Here is a 12,858-nt window from a genome sequence, read left to right on the forward strand (position 1 = left end):
CAAAAGCATCTTATTATTTTATTTATTTTTAAAATTTTAAGCAGGATCCATGCCCAACATGGGACTTGAACTAATGACTCTCAGAGAATCAACATGCTCTACCAGCTGAGCCAGTGAGGCGTCCCTAGAGATCATCTTATTAAACTTTTTAATTTTACCAATAGGAAAAAGTTAAGGCAATGAAGTTAAACAACCTGACCAAGGTCATAAATGTTAGTTATTGGTAAAACCTGATGCCTAGTAGTATTCTTTCCAACCTTAACTTTGCCTTCAATCTTAAGTGGGTCATATTTAAAATAGGCCACCCTCTAGTACTATATTATTATGTACTTTAATTATTTCAGCTTATACTTCAAGAGTGAGCAAAACATTACTCATAAAAAAGGAATGAAGATACATTGATCTTCTTTCTCCAAAATAATTTTTTAAAACACATTGGTAGTAGTTTAGGCATTTTGATAATTGCACAAATATGAACTAAAAAATACTAGAAGCAATATATCTATCACCCACGCAAGAAACAATTTTTTTAATCTGTCAAGGTTTAAACTGTGTGAGGCACAACTATGAGACAGCATGAGAAGTTATGCAGACCTACTCCCCAGTGAAACTAATGGAAAAAAAATTAACACCTATTTAAAGTCTCTGGAAATGATTCTAAAGGCATACAACAAATGAGAAGCATTTATTCAATAAAATCTATTAAATTCTCACAGTGAGAATCTGTGGTGTTTGGCCAAGACGCAGTCTATCCTCCTTTCTATCTCAGGGAGATGGAAACTCCGCTAGAGATTGCCACAGCCAAAAATATCCCTGTTTCTCCAATCTGAAGAATTACAATCCACTCAATGGATTATTTTCCTGGGAAGGGCAGGACCTCAGCATTTCTGATCCAGCCCCAGCTACCTGTTGCTAGTCTAAATTCTAGTGAATGTGAAGGAGAGTTGGGGGACTCCCTTCTTCCACCATCATGCCCCCCTTCTTGGGACAGAGGATCTACCTTGTGGACAGCATTACTGAAAATACTGGAGCCCTCAGTGCCCTTAAACTGACTCAAGGGGCAGGGTTTCCATGCTGGGAGAGACAAACTGAAGAGACATGGGGCTACTCCCAAATTGCCCTCCTTCCATTCCAGGACTCAACTTCTAAACCAGAGGTGTCACTCAAAAAAAGCATCATTGTTCCTACCCTTTCCCCAACCCCAGCACAGTTTGCCAGAGAAAGAAGAGGAAAAAGACAAATGGGAGGAGCCCTCCAGGGGTCAGAACATATCTGAAACAAAATTTTTGAACTATCCCTTCAAAGGAGCCCTACTTTGATTTAATGTTTGTGGAGCAATATATGACCCAAGGGCATTGTTGAAACAATAGAATATCAGTCAGCAATTAGTGTAGTTTAACAGCTGGGTGTGGTCAGGGAAAGAGAGCCAACCTTGCCCAAAACACTGTTATCCCAGGGTGACTGTGGGCATACCCAACCCTGCCCTCTGAAGAGCAACATCAGAAGCTTCACTTTATGGAGGAAATCAACTTCACTGAAATAATTCAGCCAGTGACCAAAAAAGTAAATAACAAGTCCTAGAGGAGGGTGGGAACTAATACCCAGAGTTGCTATATTATCTAAAACACGTAATACTCAACAACAAAATTACAAGACATGCAAAGAAATGGAAAGTATGACCCACACATCAAGGAAAAAAGAGGGCAAAAGAAACTGAAAAGAATCTGAAGAAACCAGATGTTGGATTAAACAGACAAAAACTTGGAAGTTCGAAGAACAGCAACAAAAAAGGAAACCATGATTAAGGGAAAATATGATGACAATGTCTCATCAAATAAAGAGTATCAATAAAGAGAAATTATAAGAAAGAACCAAATGGGAAGTTCTAGAGCTGAAAGGACAATAAGTGAAATGATAGATTGATGAAATTATGCAAATTCAAAGAATTGAGAGAAAAAGAATGAGAAAAATGAACAGAACCTCAGAGAATAGTGGAACACCAGTAAGCACACCAATATATGTGAAACTGGAGTACCAGAAAGAGGAGAGAGAAAAAAAGCAGCAGAAAAAATATTTGAAGAAATAATGGCTGGAAACTTCCCAAATTAATTGAAAAACATTAAATATCAACAAACTCAATATAGGTAAGTTCAGAGTTCAGTATAAAAATGCTAAAAGCCAGGGCAGCCTGGGGTGTGGGCTCAGCATTTTAGCACCGCCTTCAGCCCAGGGCGTGATCCTGGAGACCTGGGATCAAAGCCCACGTCAGGCTCCTACAGGGAGCCTGCTTCTCCTTCTGCCAGTGTCTCTGCCTCTCTCTCTCTCTCTCTCTCTCTGTGTCTCTTATGAATAAGTAAAATCTTTAAAAAAAATTGCTAAAAGCTAAAGACAAGGGGATACTTTTGAAAGTAGCAGGAGATAAATGACTAATCATTATTTACAAAGGAATCCCAATAAAACTGGCTAACTTATAACCTGAAATAATGAAGCCAGAGACAGTGGGATAACATATTCAATGTGCTCAAAGAAAAAAATCTGGCAACCAAGAAACTTGAATCTAGGAAGGCTATCTTTCAAAAATGAAGGCAAAATAAAGATATTCCCAGATAAACAAAATCCAAATGAATTCATTAATAGCAGACTCAACTTACAATAAATACTGTTAGAAGTTCTTCACGCTGTAAGCAAGTAGCCCAGGTTAGTAATTCAAATCCACAAGAGCAAACAAAGAGTGCTGGCAAAGGTAATTATGTAAAAGATAAAAGATATAAAAGATAGTCTAAAAGCATATTTCTTCTTCTTAACTGATTTAAAAAGCAATTGTATAAAACAAGGTATATGTAATGTACTTTGTGACTATCACACATAGAAATATACTATTTGCAAGAACACTACAAAGGAGGTGAGAATAATGATGTATTAGAGAAATTATAAGTACTAAACCAACCTTGCATATCTAGAGTAAATCCCATTTGGTCATTATGTATACTCTTTTCAAATTTCATGAGAATAAATTTATATAACCCAACAATTAATCTTTAAATAATACTAAGGCCTCATTATCAGTTCAGGGTTCAAATTTCAACTTCTAAAAGTCTCCTCCAAAACTTACACATTGGATACTCTGGAAAAGATACAGAACTATTCCTTTTTGTTGTTATGTAGCCCCAACCTTGAGATCAAGACCTGAGCTGAGATCAAAAGTCAGACACTTCATGAGTGAGTCACCCAGGTGCCCCTAAACCAATTCCTATTGTGTAATTAATCCTCTAAAGTTGGTTGTGCCCATTTTCATGATTGCTTTAATAACTAAGGGAGTGTAATTTATAAAAACCACAGTAAAATAGAATTTCTCCTTCTTGAGAGGGTTGTTTCTGAAACCATTGTGGAAGGGAAAGGATTAGCTGAGGAATTTAAGTCGTTGTGGGGAAAAAAAATACTTTTACGCACAACCCTAAGAAGGTAGTTCTTAGGTTCACTAAAATTAAGATAGTCTTAAATAAGGAGAAGGGCACCTGGGTCGTTCAGTCAGGTGCATCTGACTTTGGCTCAGGTCATGATCTTCGGAGTCCTGGGATCTAGCCCCAAGTTGGGCTCTGTGCTCAGTGGGGAGTCTGCTTTTCCCTCTCTCTGCCCCTCCTCCCACTTGTGCACACACACACTCTCAAATAAAATCTTTTTTTTAATGAATAAAATAGAGAGTAATAGCCTATATATTTAATGAGCAATAAATATATGGTTTACCATTCCTCGCTCATTAGAAACCTTTCAGAATCTTCCACTCCCACTTTACATTTGTTTTTGCTCTGTTAGACCTACTAGGCACATTAAGAAGACAAGAAGAAGCCTAACCTCATTCTAAATGTTTAATACTTTTCACGTTTTCTGATTCTTAGTTAAATCCCATCTCTTGAACCCAGTCCAAGAGATGTAAAATATATAATTGGTTTAAAATATTGTGTAACATTTAACTTATTTAAAAATGTAATTAAGTATTTCCCAACCTCTTCTCTAATACAGAACCTCCTATTATGACTTAATACTACTTTCTGTCCAATTTTTTATATTCATCTCAGTATCATCCCTTTAACAGAAACAGGAAAGCAGTTCTTTGTCTCTGGTTTTATTTCTCATCTTTAAGGCTGTATCCAAAGCTTCTTACTTTCCTCTGCCCTTTACTCTCCTTTTCTTTCTCCAATCTCCAGTTTCTTCTTTTTAAAATTATCTCTATATAAGACAGGAGGCCTGGCTGGGCTTAGTCAGTAAAGCTTGCGACTCTTGATCTTGGGGTCATAAGTTAGAGCCCCATGTATGGCACAGAGTTTACTTAAAATAAGAAAAAAAAAATTAAGAACCATTCCCTCTATAAGAATAGCTCAAGAGCTGCATTCATACAAACCAAAAAGTTCTAAAAGCTACAAAGATGTACCTATCCATGTTTAGTTTGGGAGGGATTACTATATCTGCAAATGATTGTAGAGCTTCTATACACACTGTACTCATTACAAATTTTTCTCAGTGAAGTTTTTTTCTTCCTCCCTTCCTCTTCCTCCTTTCAATACCTCTCTCCCCTCTCTCTCTCTTTACAATGACATAATATCACATATAATGGATAGTAATGTTTTTACCTGGAAAAATATTAGTTTAATTTATATTATTTATCTAAAAGCTCAGATGTGGCCTTGAAGTATTTTGAGAATAACACTGGCATACATTTTTTTTCTTAATTAGTGATGGATACATTTCAATTCTGAGCTCTGAATTCTCTACTTAAAAAAATAAATTTTCTTATTTAATCTTTCAAGTTCTCTAATTAACACCATCAAATTATAGGTTTATATTCCATGCTTATAAATGACTCAAGATATTTCAATGTGCTGAATTACAAAGACTACACAAAGAAGGAGGTAAATGTATTTTAACAGAATTTGACCTAGCCTTGGAAATTTAAGGACGGGCAACACCATATCACATTGGTAGGAACTGTTACCGAGAATAAGAAACAAGGTATCTCAGAATTCCCTTACAAGCTTGCTTTTTAGCTACAGGCAAGTCACTTAGCATTTCTGGGTTTACTTCCTTATCTAGAAAGTGCGATCTCTAAAATTCTTCCAAAAAAAAAAAAAAATTCTTTCCAGCTCCAAAACTTCTGTGAATTTTATTAATTAAAAATATCCCAGAAAAAAAATGATAAAAAGGTTGAAATATTCAACCTCTAAAACTTGTCTATTCAAATAAATATTGATTAAACTATAATTTAAAAGTAAAACAAATCACATTTCTTTCTATAATTCTCCATAAAAGGGGGAATATATATATATATATTTTCATATATACATATATGAAAGCCAGGTAGATAGGCAGTTAGTTGTTGGATAAACATTGTGTTATTATATTATGGGTAGAGGTTGTTTTTGTTGTTTTTTTTTTTTATGGGTAGAGTTTAACCTTAATTCTGTGAGGTTAAGTGAATAGTCCTTGAAATATGAGGATACAGTAATTCTAAGTCATTTAACTGAATCCAATCATATATTAATTTCATTTTATTCATCATAACTAGTCAAAGTAGAGTTTTTTTCTTAAAAATAATCAAAATATTTTCAGTTCCTTGCCTCCAAGAAAGGCTAGTAACAGGCAGGAGTGATGAGCTGAAAGGTAAAGGGTCACAAACTCAGATGCTTTCAGAGGCAGAGAAGCAAATGAATTAAATGTGTGAACTGGCTTTATGCAACACAATTAAGATTGGTAGGTCATGGACAAGAGAAGAGTGCACGCCTTACCTAAAAACATCTTGATTATAAAGCATAAGTGATCCGGTTTTTCTTGTAGAAAAGATAAACATCTCTATCAATTAGCTTACTGGCATCTACAGTATTTCAAAAACTATTTCAGGTATCCAAGTACGTGACTGAATTTGAAGAGAACATTTGAAAATAAAAAGTATAAAATAAATAAAATAAAAAAGTACTTAACAATTTACATAAATAAGAAAACTTTAAGTTCTACTTTTACATTAATTCAACACTCAACAAAGAAAAAGTGAGCACTAACTATATGCTAACTTTATCAGTACCCTTTAAAGCAAGAAAGATGCTGGCATACTGTTTCAATCTAGCAATAAAAATTAATTTTACTACTAGAAGAACAATTCTGTACTTTTAAGAAAATACTTTATAATCCAAAGATTATCCATCTACTTAATCTCTCAATCCTTTCTTTGAGAGAATATGCTTAATTAAGAAAATTACAATAACTGACAATGGGTTTAATATGGAAATCACGTCCACCACTCTGACATGCTTTTCACCTCTCTCTTTAGACCTGTGAGAAAATTTCTATGATGCTTATACTTCCCTAAGGAGGTTGTTTTGTTTAGTTTAATATTTTATTTATTTATTCATGAGACACACAGAGAGAGAGGCAGAGACACAGGGAGAGGGAGAAGCAGGCTTCCTGTGGGGAGCCAGAAGCAGGACTCCATCCCAGGACCCCGGGGTCACAACCTGAGCCAAAGGCAGATGTTAAACTACTGACCCACCCTGGTGTCCCTCCCTAAGGTGTTTAACTGTTGTTCAGAGAGCCAATTATTTATGAATTAGGTGGAATAGTAAGTACGATTAGCTGAATCCTCTGGCACTTTCAACCATTTTTTTTTTTTAAGATTTTATTTTTAAGTAGCCTCTATACCCAACATGGGACTCAAACTCACAAACCCAAGATCAAGACTCATATACTCTACCAACTGAGCCTGCCAGGTTCCATCTGCAACTAAAGCATGTGATTATTCCCAGCAAGATAGACACCAAAGAAAATGGAAGTTATGTACACAAAAACTCGTACAAAACTGTTCCTAGCAGCATTATTCACAATAGCGAAAAAGTGGAAATAACCTAAATGCCCATCAGCTAATAGATAAACAAAATGTGGTATCTCCACAAAATGGAACATTATTTGGGCATAAAAAGTACTGATACATGATGCAACATGGATATATCTTGAAAACATCACACTAAGCTGAAGCAACTAAGTGAAAAAAGCCACATATTCTTTGATCCTATTTGTACCAAATGCCCAGAATAGACAAATCTGTACAGACAGGAAAATTTGTACTCATCAGGCACTGAAGAATAGAAAGTGAGTGCTAGTGGATAGGGAGTTTCTTTTTCAGGTGATGAAAATGTTCTGGACTTAGTGGTTAAACAACTCTGTGAATATACTAACCACTGAACTATATATATTTTTTTGTTTTATATTTTTATTTATTTATTTGAGAGAGAGTGAGAGCAAGAGATCACAGAGGGAGAGGGAAAAGCAGACTCCTTGCCGAGCAGGAAGCCTGATGCCAGGCTCAATCCCAGGACCCTGGGATCATAACCTGAGCCGAAGGAAGATGCTTAACCAACTGAGCCACTCAGGCACCCCATGAACTATGTTCTTTTAGAAGGGTAAGCTTCACAGCACGTCAATTACAATGCAGTAAGTGATAAAGTATGTAGTGATTGCAACTTATTCACTGAATTTCTAAAAGAACACTTTTACTCTGCTAAACAGTGATAGGATCCATGTACACCTTGTACATAGATTAATCTTCCTGAAAGCTACTTTTGAACCAAAACCTTTGTTTCAAGACATTACTCTTACTATGGTTAAAAAAAAAGAAAACAAAATAATTTTTTAAATGTAAATATATTTAAAAAATTAAAACACCTAAGAAATGCAATCTATACATATGAAAAAGTAAAATATTTATATGCATAACAAGTAGTAGCGTCATTCATAAGCAGCAGTTAGTGTTTATTTTCCCCATATTTTGGTTTAACACCATAATGGTAGTTTATTCTTTTTAGGGAAATTGCATAAGATACATATAGCATATGATGAGTAAGTTATAGAAGACTGTGTAATTGGAAAATTAATTCCAAGTAACAATATTTCCTCTAAAAACATATTTATTATTAAACAAATTATTTTAAACTAGTGGACAGTAAAAGTGCCTATAATTTATTAAGTCCAAGATATATAGTCAACTTGCATAAAATTACATATGGCATTTTAAAAACAGCCTATTTCTAAAATATCAGTAATTCAGGCAATTGGGATTTCCACAGGAGATAAATTGCCATTAATGTCCTTTTTATGATGAAAAGGTCTGCCTTAAGAACATTACAACCATGTTATCAAGAAATGCTACAGCATACTTTAAAAATCAAAATGGTAAAACATATGCATTAGGATATTTTTTTTTATGGGTCCCAGCCCTATAGCAGCATTTCAGATGGAGATTTAAATCTAGTTAGCCACATTTCCAAATGACTTGGGTTTTTATTTTCTAGAAATATAGATCACATGTGTAGGTTAGTTAAGAACTTAAATTTCCATTATAAATGAGAACTATTATGCTGACAATGTAAAGATAAGAGAAATAAAGTACTTGGATAGTCTAGTACTTTATTAGGAATATATCCTCTAACTCCACAAAAACAAATTTTACACATAAGCAAAATACTAAAACTTTCTGACTTGGGAGAAATGAAATAAAATACAGTGAATGTTTTTTTTCTTCATCTCTAACTGTAAAAATCCCTTTTGCCTATTTATTTGACCCGTCTCTATTCATGCAATTTAATGAATCCTCAAAATAATTTACACATCTTTATACAGAATTCACATCTACATCAGTAAACTGCCAGTCCTTTTATATTTTCAGTGCCTTATCAAAATATGGGTAACAAAGTTTTTCATTCTATGAGGCAGGAAGATGTTTCCTAAGTACTTCTTTGGATGATGAGGATATAGTATCTGGGAAGGACACGTCAAATTCTATTAGTAGGTCACCACGCTGGTCAGGATTTTTTGGAAATGGCAGCCCATATCCAATAATTCTTCTCCTCATTCCAGGTTTCACAATATCATTTATTGACATAGGTATGGTTCTTCCATCCATTGTTGGCACATTAACTGAGCAGCCACACAATGCCTGAAATAGACCAAGTAAGATTAACAAACTTCAGAACTTCAAACAACAACCACAAAAAAACTGGGTGTGAATGATGAAACCACTAAGGTAAAATTTTGACCTCCAAAAAAATATCAATAATTACAAGACTTTTTCCCTATTAAAAAATTCCTTTAGGACATGCATGATCAGAATACAACAAAAGAAGGAAAAGAAAAGGAAAGAGAAGAAAGGATGTCTTCCATATTGCCTTGAAATGAAATGGAATATTTCAGGTTGCCATTATAACATTCAGGATGCAGGGATGGAGTTGGACAAGAAAAGAGGGAGAAATTTAGGAGTGAGAACAGAAAAAAGAGCAATGACCTACTTCTCTGGAAGGAATAATGTTAGGATAAGAAATACATTTATTAGGTTAGTCAACAAATGTTTACGGAGTGCCTATATATGCCATACCTCCCTGCTAGATGCTGAACTTAGGGATTGTGAACAGAGACACCTCAGGGAATGCACTAGGAACTCAGAAGCAAACCAGTAATAATAACACATATAACATTAGCACAGAAGTGCAGAAGTCTTTTGTAAGACTAAAATTGTGAGATTTTAGTACCCGGCTTATTAACCCCCTTAGCTTCTGAGAGTATATAGAATGCTTCACCTAAACATTGGACCAGTAGCAGGTTTTGAGGCAGAGTGAGGAGCAACAGTGTTCCATAGATGAAAGCTCAGATGATGACATAAATGTATGTAAGATAATAATAGAGCAAACTTAGGGAAATGCATAAACATTGATGGGTAGAAATCAGATTTAAAATGACCTTTTATTTTAAGCTAAAAAGTCTGGACCTTTATGGTAGATGCTGTGTGGAATCATTTAAGAATTTTAAGCAGTGAACTGACATGGCTATATCTACAAGATTATAATCCAATATGAAAAATGGTGTCTAAAAATAGAACAAATAAGGACTCATATTAAAGCAGTACCCTTATAAATTATTTTAAGCAAACTCTTTTGTTATATAATTATTACTCCAAATAACAATTTGGAAAAAAATCTAATATACAGACTACAATTATAATGCATATCTCATAAATCATACCTATAAAAACTGGGTAGAGATAAGCCAGTATTAGGCTTCATACTACATAAACTGGTTAGCACTTAAAGTAGGCATTTAAATAGTATAGCTAACTAAACTTAGAAAACATTATCTTACCCATAAAAGAGGTATAATAGTAGTACTACCTCTGGAGGGTTCCTTTTTTTTTCTTAGATTTTATTTGAGAAAGAGAGAGAGCACAAGCAGGGGCAGTGGCAGAGGGAGAGGGAGAAGCAGACTCCTGGCTGAGTAGGAGCCCAACGTGGGGCTTGATCCCAGGACCCTGAGATCATGACCTGAGCCAAAGGCAGATGTTTAAACGACTGAGCCACCCAGGTACCCCTCTAGAGGGTTCTTATGAGAATTTAAAAAATAAGGTAAATATTTAGTAAATATTTAGTAAATATTATCTATTAGTTAGATAAGCTCTCTAAGATCAGACACATAATTCTGTTAGGTTTCAGAATCCCAGGTCCTACTAACTTACCTCTCGTAAACTAATTTTAGCAGTGTAAATTATATTTGATCCATCTCTTTTAAATTTTGGGTGATCTTTATCTTTAATGATGAAAACAATGTCTGCTGGAATACTAGTTGGTGTTTCATCTCCTTCCCTTGGAAAAGTAATTTTGGTGCCTTCTTTCCACCCTTTTTTAATCTCGATGGTGAGAATTTTGTCCTCAGATCTGTAACTCCTTCCATCAGGATTCAATCTTTTCCGAGAAATCTTCATCCGTTTGGTACAACCATTATATATTTCTTCAAGTGATACTCTAAGTTCATGAATAACTGGAGGATCTTGTTTGATGCGGGATGGCCCCACAGAATTTCTGTCTCTTGGATATCCATTCATGCTGAATCCAAAGGCACTAAAAGGATCTCCATCTACTTCCATTTCATCAGAATCTCTACCACCACCCATCCGTCTTCCAAAGAAAATTTCAAAGGGGTTGGAACCTCCAAAAAATGCTGCAAATGTGGCATGAGGATCGCCATGAAAGGTGTACCGGAAGGTACCTCCTTGCCCATCAGTGCCTCCTGCTCCTCCTTTCAACCCTAAATGAACAGATAAACATGATTAGAAAAAAGCTTGCAACTCTTGAAAGTTAAACTTGCAAAAATTGTATTATTAATAAGCTTTGGCCAACTTAGGTTACAATCTATTAATATTGGCCAGACATGCTGTTATCACTAAATACAGAACAGCTACCTAATTTTTGACCATTCATTCCAACCTGAGTTAAATTTTTAGCTTTCAAGTTCTTCCTCCAAATCCCCACCTTTATGACAACTTATTCCTGAATTTTTGTTTCATAGATAAATAAGAAAATAAAAGCAGGAACCTCTTATCTCATAAGCTACTGGCTTGACAAACTGAAGCATATAAATGTGAGTTTTCAAAAGAAGTCAATTGAAATAGGTCTTTGGTAATCAGTGCAAAATGCGTAAATCTTTAAGTGCCATTTTAACCAGTGAGCATAATCAATAATATAAAATACCATATTCACACTAACTTTATTTCAGGTCAGCTTTTACTGTTTAAGAATAAATTAAAATAGATCTCTTTCTGTGGCAGGAAGGGGAAAAAGAAACAATAGGACCATCTATGAAAAATGTTTTTTTAGACTCTAAAATTATTATCCTTATTATATCTGACAAAATTGCTTATCTAGGCACACCACGTGATAGCATTAATTTCAACAGCATGTAGAAAGAAAACTAAAATCAAGTACTGTAAACCTTATTGACACTTAAGTTCTTTGGACTGGTTATTTCTGTCTATTATGGACAACCGTTCTGCATGGTGCACCTAAATATGTAGCTCACCAGCGACCACAAATGTTTGAAGCAGCATTTTCTGTTATATATCAAAGAAAGTTTCTATTAAAAAACACAAAACATTAGATAGTGATCTTTTAAGGGATCAATACTGACAAGGATTTGTATCATTACAATAGTAGCAAAGTTTCTGAATGAGTCTTATGGACATTCCTGACCAAGGAAATAAGCAGGAAGAGAATCTAAAAAGTGTTAAAACTGTGATAAATCCATTAGACAAAACTAAGAGATTCTAATACTTTCAAACAGTAATTTGAGGGCAGGAAATACATTTTATTCATTTTTGCATTGCTCATGTATACAGGGCTGAAAATGATAGATGCTAGTGTTTATTGAATACAGAATGAACTAGTGAACTAGTTCTTAAAGTCTATTTAAACTTTAAAAGGTATCTTGAGTGTCAGGATAGGCAAAAGCAAAAGCAATATAAAGTACAGTCATACACATACACACACATATGAGATTTAATAAAAAAATTATACTCAGCATGCTTTCAGAGACTTAGTTTTGCATGTTTTATTCTATTTGGCTTCCTCCATTAAAAAGCACACATATATTCTATTTCATCCAACAGTCTCAGCTGATGTTTACATATTTTTTAAAGATTTTATTTATTCATGAGAGACACAGAGAGAGAAAGAGGCAGAGACACAGGCAGAGGGAGAAGCAGGCCCCATGCAGGCAGCCGGAATCAGGACCTGATCCCAGGTCTCCAGGATCACACCCTGGGCTGAAGGCAGAGCTAAACCGCTGAGCCACCTGGATTGCCCTGGTGTTTACATTTTTAACTTCATCCATGAATAGAAATCTGGAGAGACCAAGAAAAGTCTAATAACCTGAACACTATCAAAATATGTATTGAATGATATATCCAAAGAGTAGTTAGGATAGGCCTTATAGAGACAGAATGATAAGTATAAGTTGAACAAGGACTTTTAACATGCAGCTCATACAAAACTTCTT

At 34.8% G+C, this 12,858-nt stretch overlaps 1 protein-coding gene across 2 annotated transcripts in view; it reads right to left on the reverse strand.

Annotated features, from left to right (window-relative positions):
- Nucleotides 1-7,667: 7,667 nt before the first annotated feature.
- DNAJB4 (DnaJ heat shock protein family (Hsp40) member B4) overlaps nt 7,668-12,858 on the reverse strand; it is a 43,269-nt gene continuing 38,078 nt past the window's right edge. For both annotated transcript variants that reach the window (XM_041748816.1, XM_041748815.1), the window contains exons 2-3: nt 10,544-11,112; nt 7,668-8,977 (exon numbers count right to left, since the gene is read on the reverse strand). In XM_041748816.1, the coding sequence (XP_041604750.1) occupies nt 8,744-8,977; nt 10,544-10,978 (669 nt within the window). In that variant the 5' untranslated portion in view covers nt 10,979-11,112 and the 3' untranslated portion in view covers nt 7,668-8,743. The remainder of the gene's footprint in view (nt 8,978-10,543; nt 11,113-12,858) is intronic.

The sequence above is a fragment of the Vulpes lagopus genome, chromosome 3 (assembly GCF_018345385.1).
Source record: "Vulpes lagopus strain Blue_001 chromosome 3, ASM1834538v1, whole genome shotgun sequence".
Taxonomy (NCBI): Eukaryota; Metazoa; Chordata; class Mammalia; order Carnivora; family Canidae; genus Vulpes; species Vulpes lagopus.